General features: G+C 41.3%; 1 protein-coding gene across 1 annotated transcript; it reads right to left on the bottom strand.

The window, feature by feature from the left end:
- Positions 1-1,247: 1,247 nt before the first annotated feature.
- Positions 1,248-12,583, bottom strand: CCT8 (chaperonin containing TCP1 subunit 8). The gene is made up of 15 exons (XM_080376569.1): positions 12,434-12,583; positions 10,846-10,936; positions 10,160-10,239; positions 8,898-9,047; positions 8,443-8,623; positions 7,677-7,738; positions 6,876-7,013; positions 6,258-6,436; positions 5,250-5,316; positions 5,082-5,169; positions 4,856-4,971; positions 3,556-3,627; positions 3,195-3,359; positions 2,664-2,783; positions 1,248-1,478 (listed from the first exon to the last, which is right to left on the bottom strand). Exons 1-15 carry the CDS (start codon positions 12,491-12,493, stop codon positions 1,401-1,403), a joined length of 1,647 nt encoding a protein of 548 aa, XP_080232695.1. The 5' UTR covers positions 12,494-12,583; the 3' UTR covers positions 1,248-1,400.
- Positions 12,584-12,959: the final 376 nt, after the last annotated feature.

Below are 12,959 nucleotides of genomic sequence, written 5' to 3'. Positions count from 1 at the left end.
CTGTCAGGCTGCCATTTTGGGAGCACGGAGATTTCGGAGGGCAAGGATGAAATAGAGCGGGGGTCCTCACACTTTAACCAGGGGGCCGGCACGCAGATGCAGTGGCAGGCAGTCATCTGTGGCTGGTTTTCCCCCAACCCCCGGCGGGGGGGACAGGGGGGTCTGTAAATACTGGGGGATTGAGGACCCTGGGGGGGCATATCTGGCCCGCGGGCCATAGTTTGAGGACCCCTGTAATAGAGACATGTGACAAAAATGAATGTAAGCACAGACCATACTTACTTCAATATTTCAATATTCATTTGAGTTTTTCACTCAAACACTGGCTAAGGAGCACAATTAAGAGCACAAAGAGCTGTGATGATTATAGGTCCCGTTTCCTGGAAGGAATGAGCTCCCTGCAGCACGCTTGTGATCCATCTCCCTTGTCCGCCATACTGGGTGCAGGTATCAAGACGGTGGGGTGGGCTGCAGCTGGCCACTGAGATGCTGGGCAGTGCCTCCTGCCCGACACCGCCAGCTCCAGCTGACCCATGGCGGGGCACAGCTGGGCCCTACAGCCCAGGCAGACAGCATGTGTGAGAAACGGGAAAATGCTGCCTAGCTGCGAAGGGAAACATGAGAAACAGCACCCAAGTAAAAGGAGGAGGGGCTCCTGCAGAGACCACGCTGGAGCAGGCGGTCTTGCAGCTCATGAAGAGGACCATGCTGGGCCTCCCCACGGAGCCCAGAGGGGCAGGTTTCCCTGCCAGGAACTGCAGCCTAGAGGACCACACAGGAGCAGCTGTTCCCGACGGGCTGCAACCTGCACAGGGCATCCCTGGGCTGAGGCAGCTGTAGGAGGGGAAGAGGGGGAAAGGGGGCATAAGGAGCAGCAGAGAGGAGCTGTTACGGACTGACCCCAGACCCCATTCCTGCACCACATGGAGGAAGAGGTAGAAGAGGTGGGAATGGAGTACAGCTGAGCCTGGGAAGAAGGGGAGGTGAACAGGAAGGTGGTTTAGTATTTTTCTTGTTTCTTGCCCTCCAACACTTATTTTTCATTGGTTAGAAATCAAATTTTCTGCACTTTGAGTCTGTTTTGCCTGTGACCTCCCTGTCTTTTTCTCAACCCCCAGGCTTTTCCAGCTCAAGTTCTGCCCCTGTCCAGCAAGTCAAGGTCAGCCCACCTCACCCGCAATTAGTCAGATGCCTGCATAACCACAAATGGGGAACAACCCTGTCACACAAGCCCAAATCAAACAGCATTTTAACAGCAAGTACATTTATTGAAGTGTTTTTGAAGTTCCGTGCTCCATCAGACACCGTTCTTAACTTACAGAGTAGAACATCACGACAGGTTCCAACTGCAATATTAAAACCCACACAATCGTGTAAATTAAGAAGCAGCGTTAAACTGTTCAATCATTTTGGTCTTCATCCCAGTCCTTCTTTCCTGATGGAGGTTTAGGGCCACCAGCTGGTTTTGCCATGATGATCTTGAAGGTAAACAGGGAAGCAGAAAAAGATTAAGGTTAGAATCAGACTCTTGCACCACCTATAGCCATAATGATGCTGGACCGACAACATTCACTAAATTCATGCAGTTTCCCTACTCCGAACTAAAGCCAGTGAATACTATAATCCATCTAATTGAGATATTTGCAAATTAGTTTTTTTTTCTTGGAAATGGCAGAAGCTGAGCCCTGATACACTAAAAAAGAGCTTTTACCTAATTTTTGCATGCAAATTAAGGCTTCAGTTAGGTCTACAGAAAGTGAGTGCTCAAATAGGCTGGTTTACAGGGACTGCTTTACAGGAGGCACACTACAGGACGTGTAAGTATCACTGCTATTGTTCTGAATTACTGAGTCAAACATCACACTTTACAAGCATGAATTCCACTAGTCCTACCATGTTAAAGGCTCATTTTCTGCACTTGCTATAGTGAAAAGTAAGGTAAAAGTAACATGGCACTTTTCATCCTTTCAGTAAAAATTTGGGTTTAGAAGTAAAATTCATTTGCAAAGGCACCGATAAAAATGTCGCGATCAGCACACACAAGACAGCAGTGTTACATGTCCTCGAGACAGAATCTGCCATGTGCTTGTCAGTATACTGATGCATGCACTCACACACAGATACCTCTCTGCTAGAGAAAGAGCTATTTTTCAGGCTCATCTTTCCAGTCATCCTTATCCCAATGTCCTTGTTGCTTAGGGGCTTTTGGACCGCCTGCTGTTTTTGCCATAATAATCTACAGAAATTTCACATGCAAATACATTTTTGCTGAAGTTCCACAAAATACACAAATAATTTTATCATTAAGATTATGACCTCTATTTTTCCTAACATTGGCTTTTCATGTAAAAACAATGTATCACAGAAGGTTTCTTAGGTTAAACCTTGTTCCTATGAAAGTTAGGATAACTTCCTGGATATGAGTATCAACTGTCAAATCTTAAAAAAAAAAAAAAAAAAAAACCAAAACCCACTAACAGTGCTCCTATGAAAGCAGCATTACAACACTCCAAATTCTGAACTCTTGAACAAACTTCCTGGCTTTCAGAAAGAAAAAACCCACGTTTTTCAAGTATCATATTTTTACACCTTGCATTCTGCATCAGTGTTCTTCACGCTGAGTTAAAGCTTTCAATTCAGTGCCTAAGGTACTATAAGCTTACCTGATCTACCCTCAGGACAGTTACTGCTGCATTTGTAGCTAGCTTGATACCCCAGGATTTCCCGAGATACGTGTCTAACACACCAGCTTCCAACATATCCTTCACAGCAGCAGCTTCAGCCTGTCAGACGGGGAAAAACATTCAAAACTTTGTCAGGCTTCTACCAAGCAAATTACTGGGTTTTCAAGGTTACAGGTTTAGAACAAGTTATCACTTTTCTGATCTCATCTTCCCTCTTCAGAAATTCCTCATCCATTAGCAGGAAGACAAAACCAGTAATTACTAAAGACTTATTCTCCATCACATTAGTTCACTGTCTCCCTTACTCCCTACACAAGGCCACTACACCACATTTAATTTAACTCCTTGCTAATGAAAAAGACCACACTTCAGTATTGCAGTAAGTCCTTCTTTTAGACTGTGCAACACAGAGCTTCAATAATTTAATCTATAAACACTTCATATTGATAGAAGTACTTTTAAATACAACCCTGTACTGCAGAACACCAAGTACTGTGATAGACTGTTTACCTCAATATCAAATCCAACATTTTTGTTCCCTTCCTGATGCACAGCATAAAGTTTGGAGATGACCTCATTAGCCTTTACTCCAGAGTTTTCTGCCAGTGCTCGAGGAATGGCTTCAAATGCCTCAGCAAACTTCTTGATGGCATATTGGTCAAGCCCAGGACAAGTCTAAAGTGAAGTTGAAAGCCATATGTCAGCATTTCAAAAAACAAAGATAAGGAGGCATTTCCCCCCCCATTTTCTATTGATTTATGTGCATTAATACACATGTATTTTTTGGCATAAAATAATATGCATGTAATTTTATAAGTCACATATGTGTGTATAAAACAAAATAAGAAGTAAAAAAGCCCATTTGCTGTACCTCTCCATAAGATGTGATCTGCTTGGCCAATTCAATCTCTGTTGCACCACCTCCAGGAACAAGACGTTTATCCTGTGAATAGACCATCCCAAAATGCAAAGTTTTGCTTAAAGCATCGTATTTATTTTCACTTTTTAGAATTTATATACTCTACCAAGAATGCAATAGAGCTTTATCCCAAACAAGCTTATTAAAGATCTGCTTCAGAATAAACATGCAGTACAAGAGAAATTTACCAGAATTTCTTCAAACACGTTGGAATGAATGAGTAAAAAGAGCTTCTTTTGTAAAAAACAAAATAATAAAGTATTGAGCTTTGTGTCTGTGGTTTCTTTGGTGTTTTTTTGTTTGGTTGTTTTTTTCTGAGAAAGTAATTTCAGTTTTTCATTAATAAAAAAATTCCTAGATTTATCTCATCTTTTCCATTAACTTACTGGGAAATATCATGCAGGAAACCAATCTACTGAAGTTTAACATGTCAACAAATACCACAAGGTGTTGGAGTTTTGTTTTAAATTAAGCATTTTGTATACTCTCTGGCAAACCAGCATTCACTTAAGAACTCCCAGTCTTTTAAACAGAAAAGTAATCATCCTAAATCGGAAGTCAGGACAGCTCCTGGAGACAATCATAAATGTGGAGTCTATAGCTGTTCCAGTACTCTAAATCAATGTGCATGTCTTGGTATGTACAGGATATTAAGCATCAAACAAAAGTTTAATATTTTGCATGCCACCTGCTGAGTAAATATACAAACATTTCCTTTTATACTTAAAAAAAAGGAAAGAATAAAGTCCACAAAACCTCACAGAAACAACTCTGCAGAACTGAGTTCTTCCACCTATAAAGCATTTTCTGTAGTATGTAGAGGAAGCATGTCTTGTCACCAATGAACTAGAAATTCAGTTTACAACTGGTCAGTTCCTCCTGATCCCCACTGACAAAGCAAGCTATCTTGCTTTTCCTCTGCACCTGGTTTCCAAGGAACATTAAAAACCATTTAGGGAAACAAAGAGCTGATTACCATTACAAAGCAGCAGAATTAAACCATCTTCAAGAACTCGCTTATTACTGGAAAACTGAGTACACGCTGAGCACCATCTTTTCTGTACACTGTGTTCACAGGAACGTCAGCAGCAACCTTCTCAGCACAGCCCTCCACACCTCAATACTACACCTCAGGAAGGCTCTTAAACTGATAATGTAAGTAACTGCTACAGCCTTTGCAGCAAACAAGCACAAGTCTTGCCTCAAACTGATTCCTAGCTCAGGTTCGATAACAAGCTTTCTAGCTACTTACCCTTGTGAGTACTTTGAAAGTATTTACACCGTCATCCACTGCTCTCTCTATGTCATCCATCAGGTTGTCTGTAGATCCACGAATGAGTATAGTAGAAATGGCACCATCCTCCTTTTCTGTTCAGGCAGACACGTACATTACTGAATTAAGGTTGTTAGGTGTAAAACCCACATGAACATCATACTTCTAGAACAGCAGCATTAAGAGTTCTACAGAACGTACATACCATGTTTAAACACGACGACCTGTGTATCCCCAACCTCTGACAAATATACGCTATCGCAGTGACCCATTTCTTCTAGAGTAGGGGGAGTCTAGAAAGAAAAACAGGAGTTAAGAGGTGAACCTGCTCATCAGTGCTCTCCCTTCTGCTCCTCGTTTGAAAAGTTCATACCAGTCTGGGTAGGGCTGTTGCACCAACAGTTTTGCACAGTCTTCTCAGATCCCACTTGGAGTTCAACCTTTAACAACAAATTTCCAGAACGAATGTTAACACATATGAGTAAGTATTCTCTTAACTTGGCAGCATTTTTTAAACTACTGACATCTACAATTTCCTGTGTAAAGTTATAAAATCCACTCATCTATTCTTTCAAGTTGTAACTACCTATTTTCAGGGATGCTGTGCAAAGACTACTTCCTAAGAATTTAAAAACAAAGTAGTTCAAATACTTTATCAAACTTCATCTTCTAGTGTGTAACACCTGAATTATCCTTACAACACCTCTTTAGCAAACTTTATCTAGTTACGTGGAAGTTTATAGTATCGTGCTCCATTTCCAAAAATTCACTTTTTGGACACCACCAGTACAGTCACAGCTTTCAAGAAAGGACCACTTATTTGTGTGAGATGTGAGAGCCACTGCTGGTCATTTAACTTTATGCCATGCAGAATGTATTTCAAGGACGTACAAACATGCTTTATTTACAAACAAGAAGATTTAAAGCCTACCGAAATAAGAAGTATTACAAATTAGTTCCTCCATCCCTCAATACATTAGTGATGCACAGAGACATCTCATCATTGCTGAAGCATCACAAGGACTGTGACCAGGAGGAACCATTATAGTACAATCCCCCATGCCCTTGGGGCCACACCCCTCTTTACTAGATCCACAGATTTTGATATTATAGATTTCAGCTGTGCCATAAAGACACTTGCACCAGAACAACAGTACCATATACACAAGTTCCTCCCCACCTAGCTGTCACACAGAGGTGAAATACAGTCAAGAAACATAAGCTATGAAACAACCAAATTGCAGTGCAGGTTTTGATCCACTAGAAAAACAAATAGTCTACAATATTTTGTTTCTAATTTGTTTGAAAGGCAAGAGGCACTCAATGGTAAGCACATTTCATAAACCCAATAGATAAAATGTTTTTATGCTCTAGTACTTACCTGACTAACATAAGATTGTATTTGTTGGCATAATGGAGAGCCATGTCTGCCACTTTGCCACCTGTTACTACTACATTTGCACCACTATCAGCAATAGCTTTGACTTGCAAATCCATTAGATTTTCTTCTCCCTTACTGAAATTCATCAGTTCTTCAGCATTCTTTATAAGTACAGTGCCCTAGTAAAACACATACACTGTTATCAATTCAGTGTTAACTGCATGCCTAAAAGATTTTGACAAACCACTTTGTCTCCCAACCTATCCACAAACCTCAAGTCATCCTATTTCATCGTACCGCCACCCTTCCCAGGCAACATAGTGAAACAAGTCAAAGAACGGGCAATTCTACCATCTCTAGACAACCTTGAGGTTCAGACATTCTAGCACATAGTTTGGCTCAAACAACCCAACAAAAGCAACATCATCTCCCCAACTCCCAAAATCCTGTAAAGCAAAATTAGGTGCAGACATTTTCTATGAACTTTTTTAAACTAATGAACGCAGTATTAACAAAAATATCTCAATGACCAAGTGTCAAGAATATTTATAGCTAAAACTAAAAATAAAAGCACATGAGCATAAATAGATAAGTAACTTATTTTGAGCTTTAACATACCTTAGTTTCAGTTATCATACCATCAAAAGGGCAGGAATACACAGCTATTTTTGCATCTTTGACAGAAGTAACATCTCCTTCAGTTTCTTTTTTAAAAACCATGCCATGCAGTACTGAGGAAGCAGAAATACCAGCACCCTGAAACAAATGGAATGGGGGAAAGTCATATTATTGATCTTTTGTTGTCATAAAGCTGCACTACCGTTTATGAAAGGCAGTCCTTACATGCATTCGAATGTAGCAACCTCTGTTTTCACCACAGCAAAAGTAAGACTTCAGCTGATTTAGCAACATCAAACACTGCCTTACAGTTTCCCATTTTAAGATTAGTTGGTAGTCCAGGTTAAGGCCTGTAACATTAATTTCCTGTGCTCAATTTGTAATGTATTTATTAGCAGGGAAAAAACACAGGAGGAAACTCATACTAGATATAAACTTGCTCCAATCCTACGTAACATACTAAAGCCTGACAAAAAGAACACAAGATTAGACCGCCACATTTCTGCCAGCCTACATCTTAGCCTAGTCTTGTGACTACTTCTACAAGATGCAATCAACATCCCTGTGTATAATTAAGTTTGTGTATCTGATTTAGTGTAAACTGTAAATATTAATGATTTTTGTTTCTGAAAGCTGCTACTGGACATTAAATAAGGAACGTAAAGATGAATTTCCAAAACTAATTATGCATGCTACAACACAACAGAAATAACAGAAAAGGCACTTCCAAAGATCTAAAAATTAACTTTCATTAAACTGTTTACCTTGGTAATACAGCAACACTAGCTACTTCCAACTTACCACAATTTTGCACACTCTGATATTATCAACATTGAAATGACCGGAATCAGGAAGAATAGAAACTGGCAAGAAAAAAAAAAAAAAGACAAAAAAAGAATGAATTTGTGTTGCTTAATGACATCATAAATAATGCCTGGAGCTTTTCTAAAGTACTAAAATTTAATGGTTTGAGATGCCTGCCTAAATTCAAGGCAATTATGATCTGCTAATAAACTGCATCAAGAGAAACAGAAATTTTGTTTTTACAGTCTGGAAATCAGAAAGCAACATCTATTCAGGCTGCTCAGCTAATTGAGTCAGAATATCCATTTACACATGTACGTTTAAGAGTGAAGTCTGACCCAGAATACTTTGAGAAAACACTTAAATTAAACACCAATTTTCTTTCTTGGAGATCTAGAGAGAAAACAACAACTCAACTAGTCTTGCTTCCATTGTTCTGAGGCTGAGTTACACGTTACTAGTGTAACGGCTGACCTGAAGCATAATAAATCATCTTAATGATAAAGAGGAAGAAAGATGGGTTTCTGCTTTAAAAAAAGCTAGAAAGCTATTTTGATAAAACTTTTAGTAGGAAACAGACCTTTCCCAAGCCACTTCAAGGAAGAGTTCAACATGAAAAAGATTATACTAATTTCAGAGGCTAAAGCATTCCGTCCAATTCTACCTGATAAACTAACTGTACCTTTCATCTTTACATGAAGACATGAGTCATGATCATAAGCAAGCATAAGATGCATGCACACATCTGTTCTTGTTCACTTACCACAGGCCTGAGCAATAAGCTTTGCCAAAAACTGTTCATTGCCATACTGTTTGCTCATCACTGAAGTGTGCAATAAAGATGCCACTTCTTCAACATCTCGAAGGTTCTTTGCAGAACAGCACACCAAGTCTGGAAGAATTTCTAGGGCTTTCTTGCAAGCCTTTTCATATCCTTCAATCACCTGTGTGGTATACAATAAATATTCACTACACCACTTCACTATGCATTCATACTGCTTGAATCTCCTTTTGAAAGGGCCATAAAACATTATCAAATGCAAAAGCTTATAAGGGAAGCAATCAATCACAAGCTATAAAATATAAACTGTTGTTCTTCATACATCTTTATCTAAAAAAATCAGTTCAGAAGGAAGCAGACAATTTACAACACTATGACTCAAGAACAATGGGAACGTGTATTCAAGCTATGTGAATTGCAATAGCAACATAACTTGCCTCTGAGACTGATAACCCCATCCTTAGAAGGTCTTCTGCTAACTCCAGAAGAACTCCAGCAAAGACAAGGACAAAGTTTGTTCCATCCCCAACTTCTTGTTCTTGCATGTGGGAAGCCATCACAAGCATTTTTGCAGCAGGATGCTGGACCTTTAAAAGAAGTTACAGATCTCAGTTACTAACACCCCACCTAGACTACAGCTCCACGTTTTTCTGTGCATCCAGTAAAAGCTCTCTTATTTCAAACTGTATCTAAAGACACTAAGAATGCACAAAATTGGAAAAGAAAGCAGCACAGATTATCTTAATTGGCTAACCTCCCTAATAAGCAAAAGTGCAAACACAGATAAAAAAATAAAATCAAGACAACTGAACACTCCCCCTAGAAAATGAATTAAACATCCTTGATAGCGGTTCTGTGCTATTTCTTACAGGATGCAGTGGCTTCACAAAGCAATGCAACAGGAGAGCAGCCTGAAGTTTCGATTTTCAAGCTGCATTCATGTGTAACACTCAAAAATAGACATCTGAATTACAGTTTAATTCTAGTGGGTTTTCTGCTTACTTTCTTTCAAAGAAAACTATCAATAAAACTGCTGTATCCTTGAATGTAATTAGAGCAACTGTAATTCTATCCTGTGACATGAAAGGCTCATTAAGTAGTCTGCAGTTTCTTTTTTAAAAACAGAATGAGACTTCCACAGCTATTCTACTTATACCAAACACTAACACAATGCATCAAGTAAGGAAATAGTTGATACCTGCACTATTTTTATCAGTGCCTATAGTACTCAGTAGAACATTATTTGTGTTGTGATATAAATAGGAATTTGATAGTAAGGGAAAAAGGTTAGGACAGGTCAGTCCTTCCACACATACTGTATTCACAGGGGGGTGCTGCAATATGCTCAGCTTCTTAAATCCAATTAACATATTTAAGCAGACAGGAGAACATGCCAACAACCAACACTGGAAGATTAATGCAATAGCTACTTCATTCAGAGTTCTTTAGACACTGTATTGTCTACACATACCCTCTTCTAAATCTACAGTGGTTTTGGGGAAAAAAGTAGGCAATCATTAAGCATCTTCTGCAACTACTTAATGCTGCTTTACAAGAGAGTTCTGTTCCTCACTGTCGATACAGCCCATTGACGTTACTTATATCCAGTGAAAAACATAAGTGATTTACAAAATGACACATGTAAATCTGGCAGGGTGACATGTACTTCCTTATTAACATTCAGAACCATAAAACTTACCTCTAGCTCTCTCAAGATAGTAGCAGCATCATTTGTAACAAAAAGCTTCTCCAGATGATTGATAACCATTTTGTTCATTCCTAATGGGAGGGGATTTTAAAAACCCTTCATTAGGCAAATGTAATTTTGTACACAGATACACTGGAAAGTTATGAAACAGTATCTTACACATTAAAACCCGAGCCCTATTTATAATTTAAGGGCCTAAAAGATTTTTGTAAAATAACACCTGGGAGTATATTACATTAAGAGGAAACTGATAATTTCTGAATAAGCAGTCTTCTCTTCTGAAATATTAGTACATCATTTACTTAACTGATACTGGAGCACACCTTTTGTTTTGGTATATCTGACTGGACATGGTATGGTTATGTTCATTATGAGTACCTACCAAGTTATTATCTTTCTTTTAATTTGTTTAAGTCTTCCATATAGCTGCGAAACAGCAAAGAGGACACAGCAACTGGTACATGAACCTGGCAAAGGCAGGTACATAGTGTATAACTCAAGAGATAATGAAACAAACTCTGATCTCTATAGCCACAATGACGATATATTTAGAGTTCTAGGGCAAGTCCAATAAGTTTCCTCAAGAAACAAACAGTTGTTTCTTTGTCAAGGTAGGCTTATCCTTCAAACATAACATTTTGCTCAAAAACACTACAATAATCTTAGGACTTATTTACCATTTGGTCCATAAGCCGTACGGGTGGTTTGAGCAAGTTCTTTGCATGCCTGGATGTTCCTGTAGACAGCTTCTTCTAGTCCTGAATAATGCTAGAAGGAAAAACATTTTGCTCAGAATTAGGCTTTCTAACAGAAAAGAAAGGAATGAACTAGGCATTTCTCATCAAAGCAGCAATAATCTACTGAGTCCATGAAAGTTTTTTATTAATTTAAAATTGGTATTTCACTTAGAAGTTTGAATGGAAACTAAATCTTACCCAAAGACAGTCAGAAAAGAATTACTGTCTCCTCCTCTCCAACTAGGCTGCTCAACAGGCCCAACAAGCTTCTGAACAGAAAATTTGAACAGGAACTAAACTTTCAATACAGGAAACTCTTAAACTTTCCAAAAAACTTAGCGGCATGCCAAAGAGACACAGAAAACAACTAATACCAGATTGGAGAGGGGCACAGCTTCATAAACATGCATTTTTGTACATGCTTCTTTATTCACAACTCTGTACTGCACCAAATCCATTTAACTCTGTTCTGCTTCCAAATGCGTGGTTTGAAACTCAGCAGAATGTATGATAAAACACTTGTGTTTGAGAAGTCAATCCACCTGGCTTCAGTTTGGAAGCCTTAAGAAAAGGTGGGATCCCCAGAAAGAGCCTTAAGAAAGAAGAAAGAGCAGGATAAAACATACTCTCTGACCCATGAGAAGCGAGAGAAGTATCTCTAGTAATATTTATAAATACAAAACAAGTATCTCAGAACACCATCCACCTCCTTGTTTTGTAAAAGACATCTCCTGCCATTCTGGCCTTCAATTCTCTATGGGAGAACCTGTATCTAGGCCATTCTGTTTCCCTGCTCTCCCTCTGCCACTGACATAAACCATTCTTTGACTCCAAGGAATATTCTGAAAAGAAAAATAAAAGGCCTTCTGAGCAGCTAGCTTATCAAGTAGCAGCAACCAAAAAATCCTTTTGCATTCCCCTGCCGTAAAAAAAAAAAAACCAAAACACAACCATCTGTCCCACTTATTCCAAGAGAGCTTCTGCTTCATCAGGCATAGTCCTTGACTACTACCAAAATTTACGTTTAACATAAAATACATTCAAAATGGATTTACAGAAAGCAAATATATGGAAAATATACAACACTCACGAAAGTAGTTTTCTTACGGGCACAGCAACAGAAAAACTGTCAAGGAACATATATAACAAACGGGACACTTCTGAGCAGCTAAATCTATAGGGGCCGGCTGATTTTGCCGTCACCTATAAGAGCTCTCCAAACCAACCGCCTCCCATGGCACTGCTTTCAGCGGAAGGCCCCAGTGGGGCGCCCGGTCCGGGGCAGCACAGTCGGGGCAGCGCCGCCCCGCGAAGCGGCGGGTACCCCCGGGCCGGCGGGGGCAGCGCCCCGGGCGGGGGGGGGGGGGCTGCCAGAGCTTTCTCGAAGGCCGCGTGCACCAGGCGCCGCCCTCCTCCGCCGGCCTTCCAGAACCTTCCCCGTGCCGCCACGCCAAGACCCCCGAGCTCCCCCCCGCCCCCCCAATACAACCCTCCTGAGGAAACAGCGCCTGCCCGGCGCCGCTCTCACCTTCGCCCCTTCCTTGAGCATCTGGGCGAAGCCCGGGGCCTTGGGAACGTGCAGCGCCATCTCCGCGCCGCTGCTGCCACGCACCGCGCAGGGGGCGACGGGAGGCGAAGGGCGCGCAGGCGCGGAAGGGGGCAGCCGGGCTGCCCGCAGACAGGACAAGCTGCGCCCAGAGAAGATCGATGGCGGGGAGACAGCAGGGCTGCCTGCAGCGCACGGCGAGCTGCGCCCAGAAAAGGTCGATGACGGGGAGGCAGCCGGGCTGCCCGCAGGCACGGCGAGTTGCGCCCAGAAAAGGTCGATGGCGGGGAGCCAGCGGGGCTGTCCGCAGACAGGACGAGCTGCGCCCAGAGAAGGCCGATGGCGGGGCGGGGCGCGGGGAGGCGGCCGGCGGGCTGAGGCGGACGCGCTGGGAGCGCCCGGGGGAGCCCTGCTGCTCCTCGGCGCTGGCGGCGGGGGGTGCTGAGCCTCCGGGGAGCGAAAGGGCTCGGAGTTTCTGAAGGAGAGGGAGGATGGACCCGACGGGTAG

The sequence above is a fragment of the Falco punctatus genome (assembly GCF_963210335.1).
Source record: "Falco punctatus genome assembly, chromosome: 2".
In the NCBI taxonomy this organism is placed as follows: domain Eukaryota; kingdom Metazoa; phylum Chordata; class Aves; order Falconiformes; family Falconidae; genus Falco; species Falco punctatus.
Note: the sequence above shows the minus strand (reverse complement) of the source record. Positions and strands in the feature narration are given on the sequence as shown.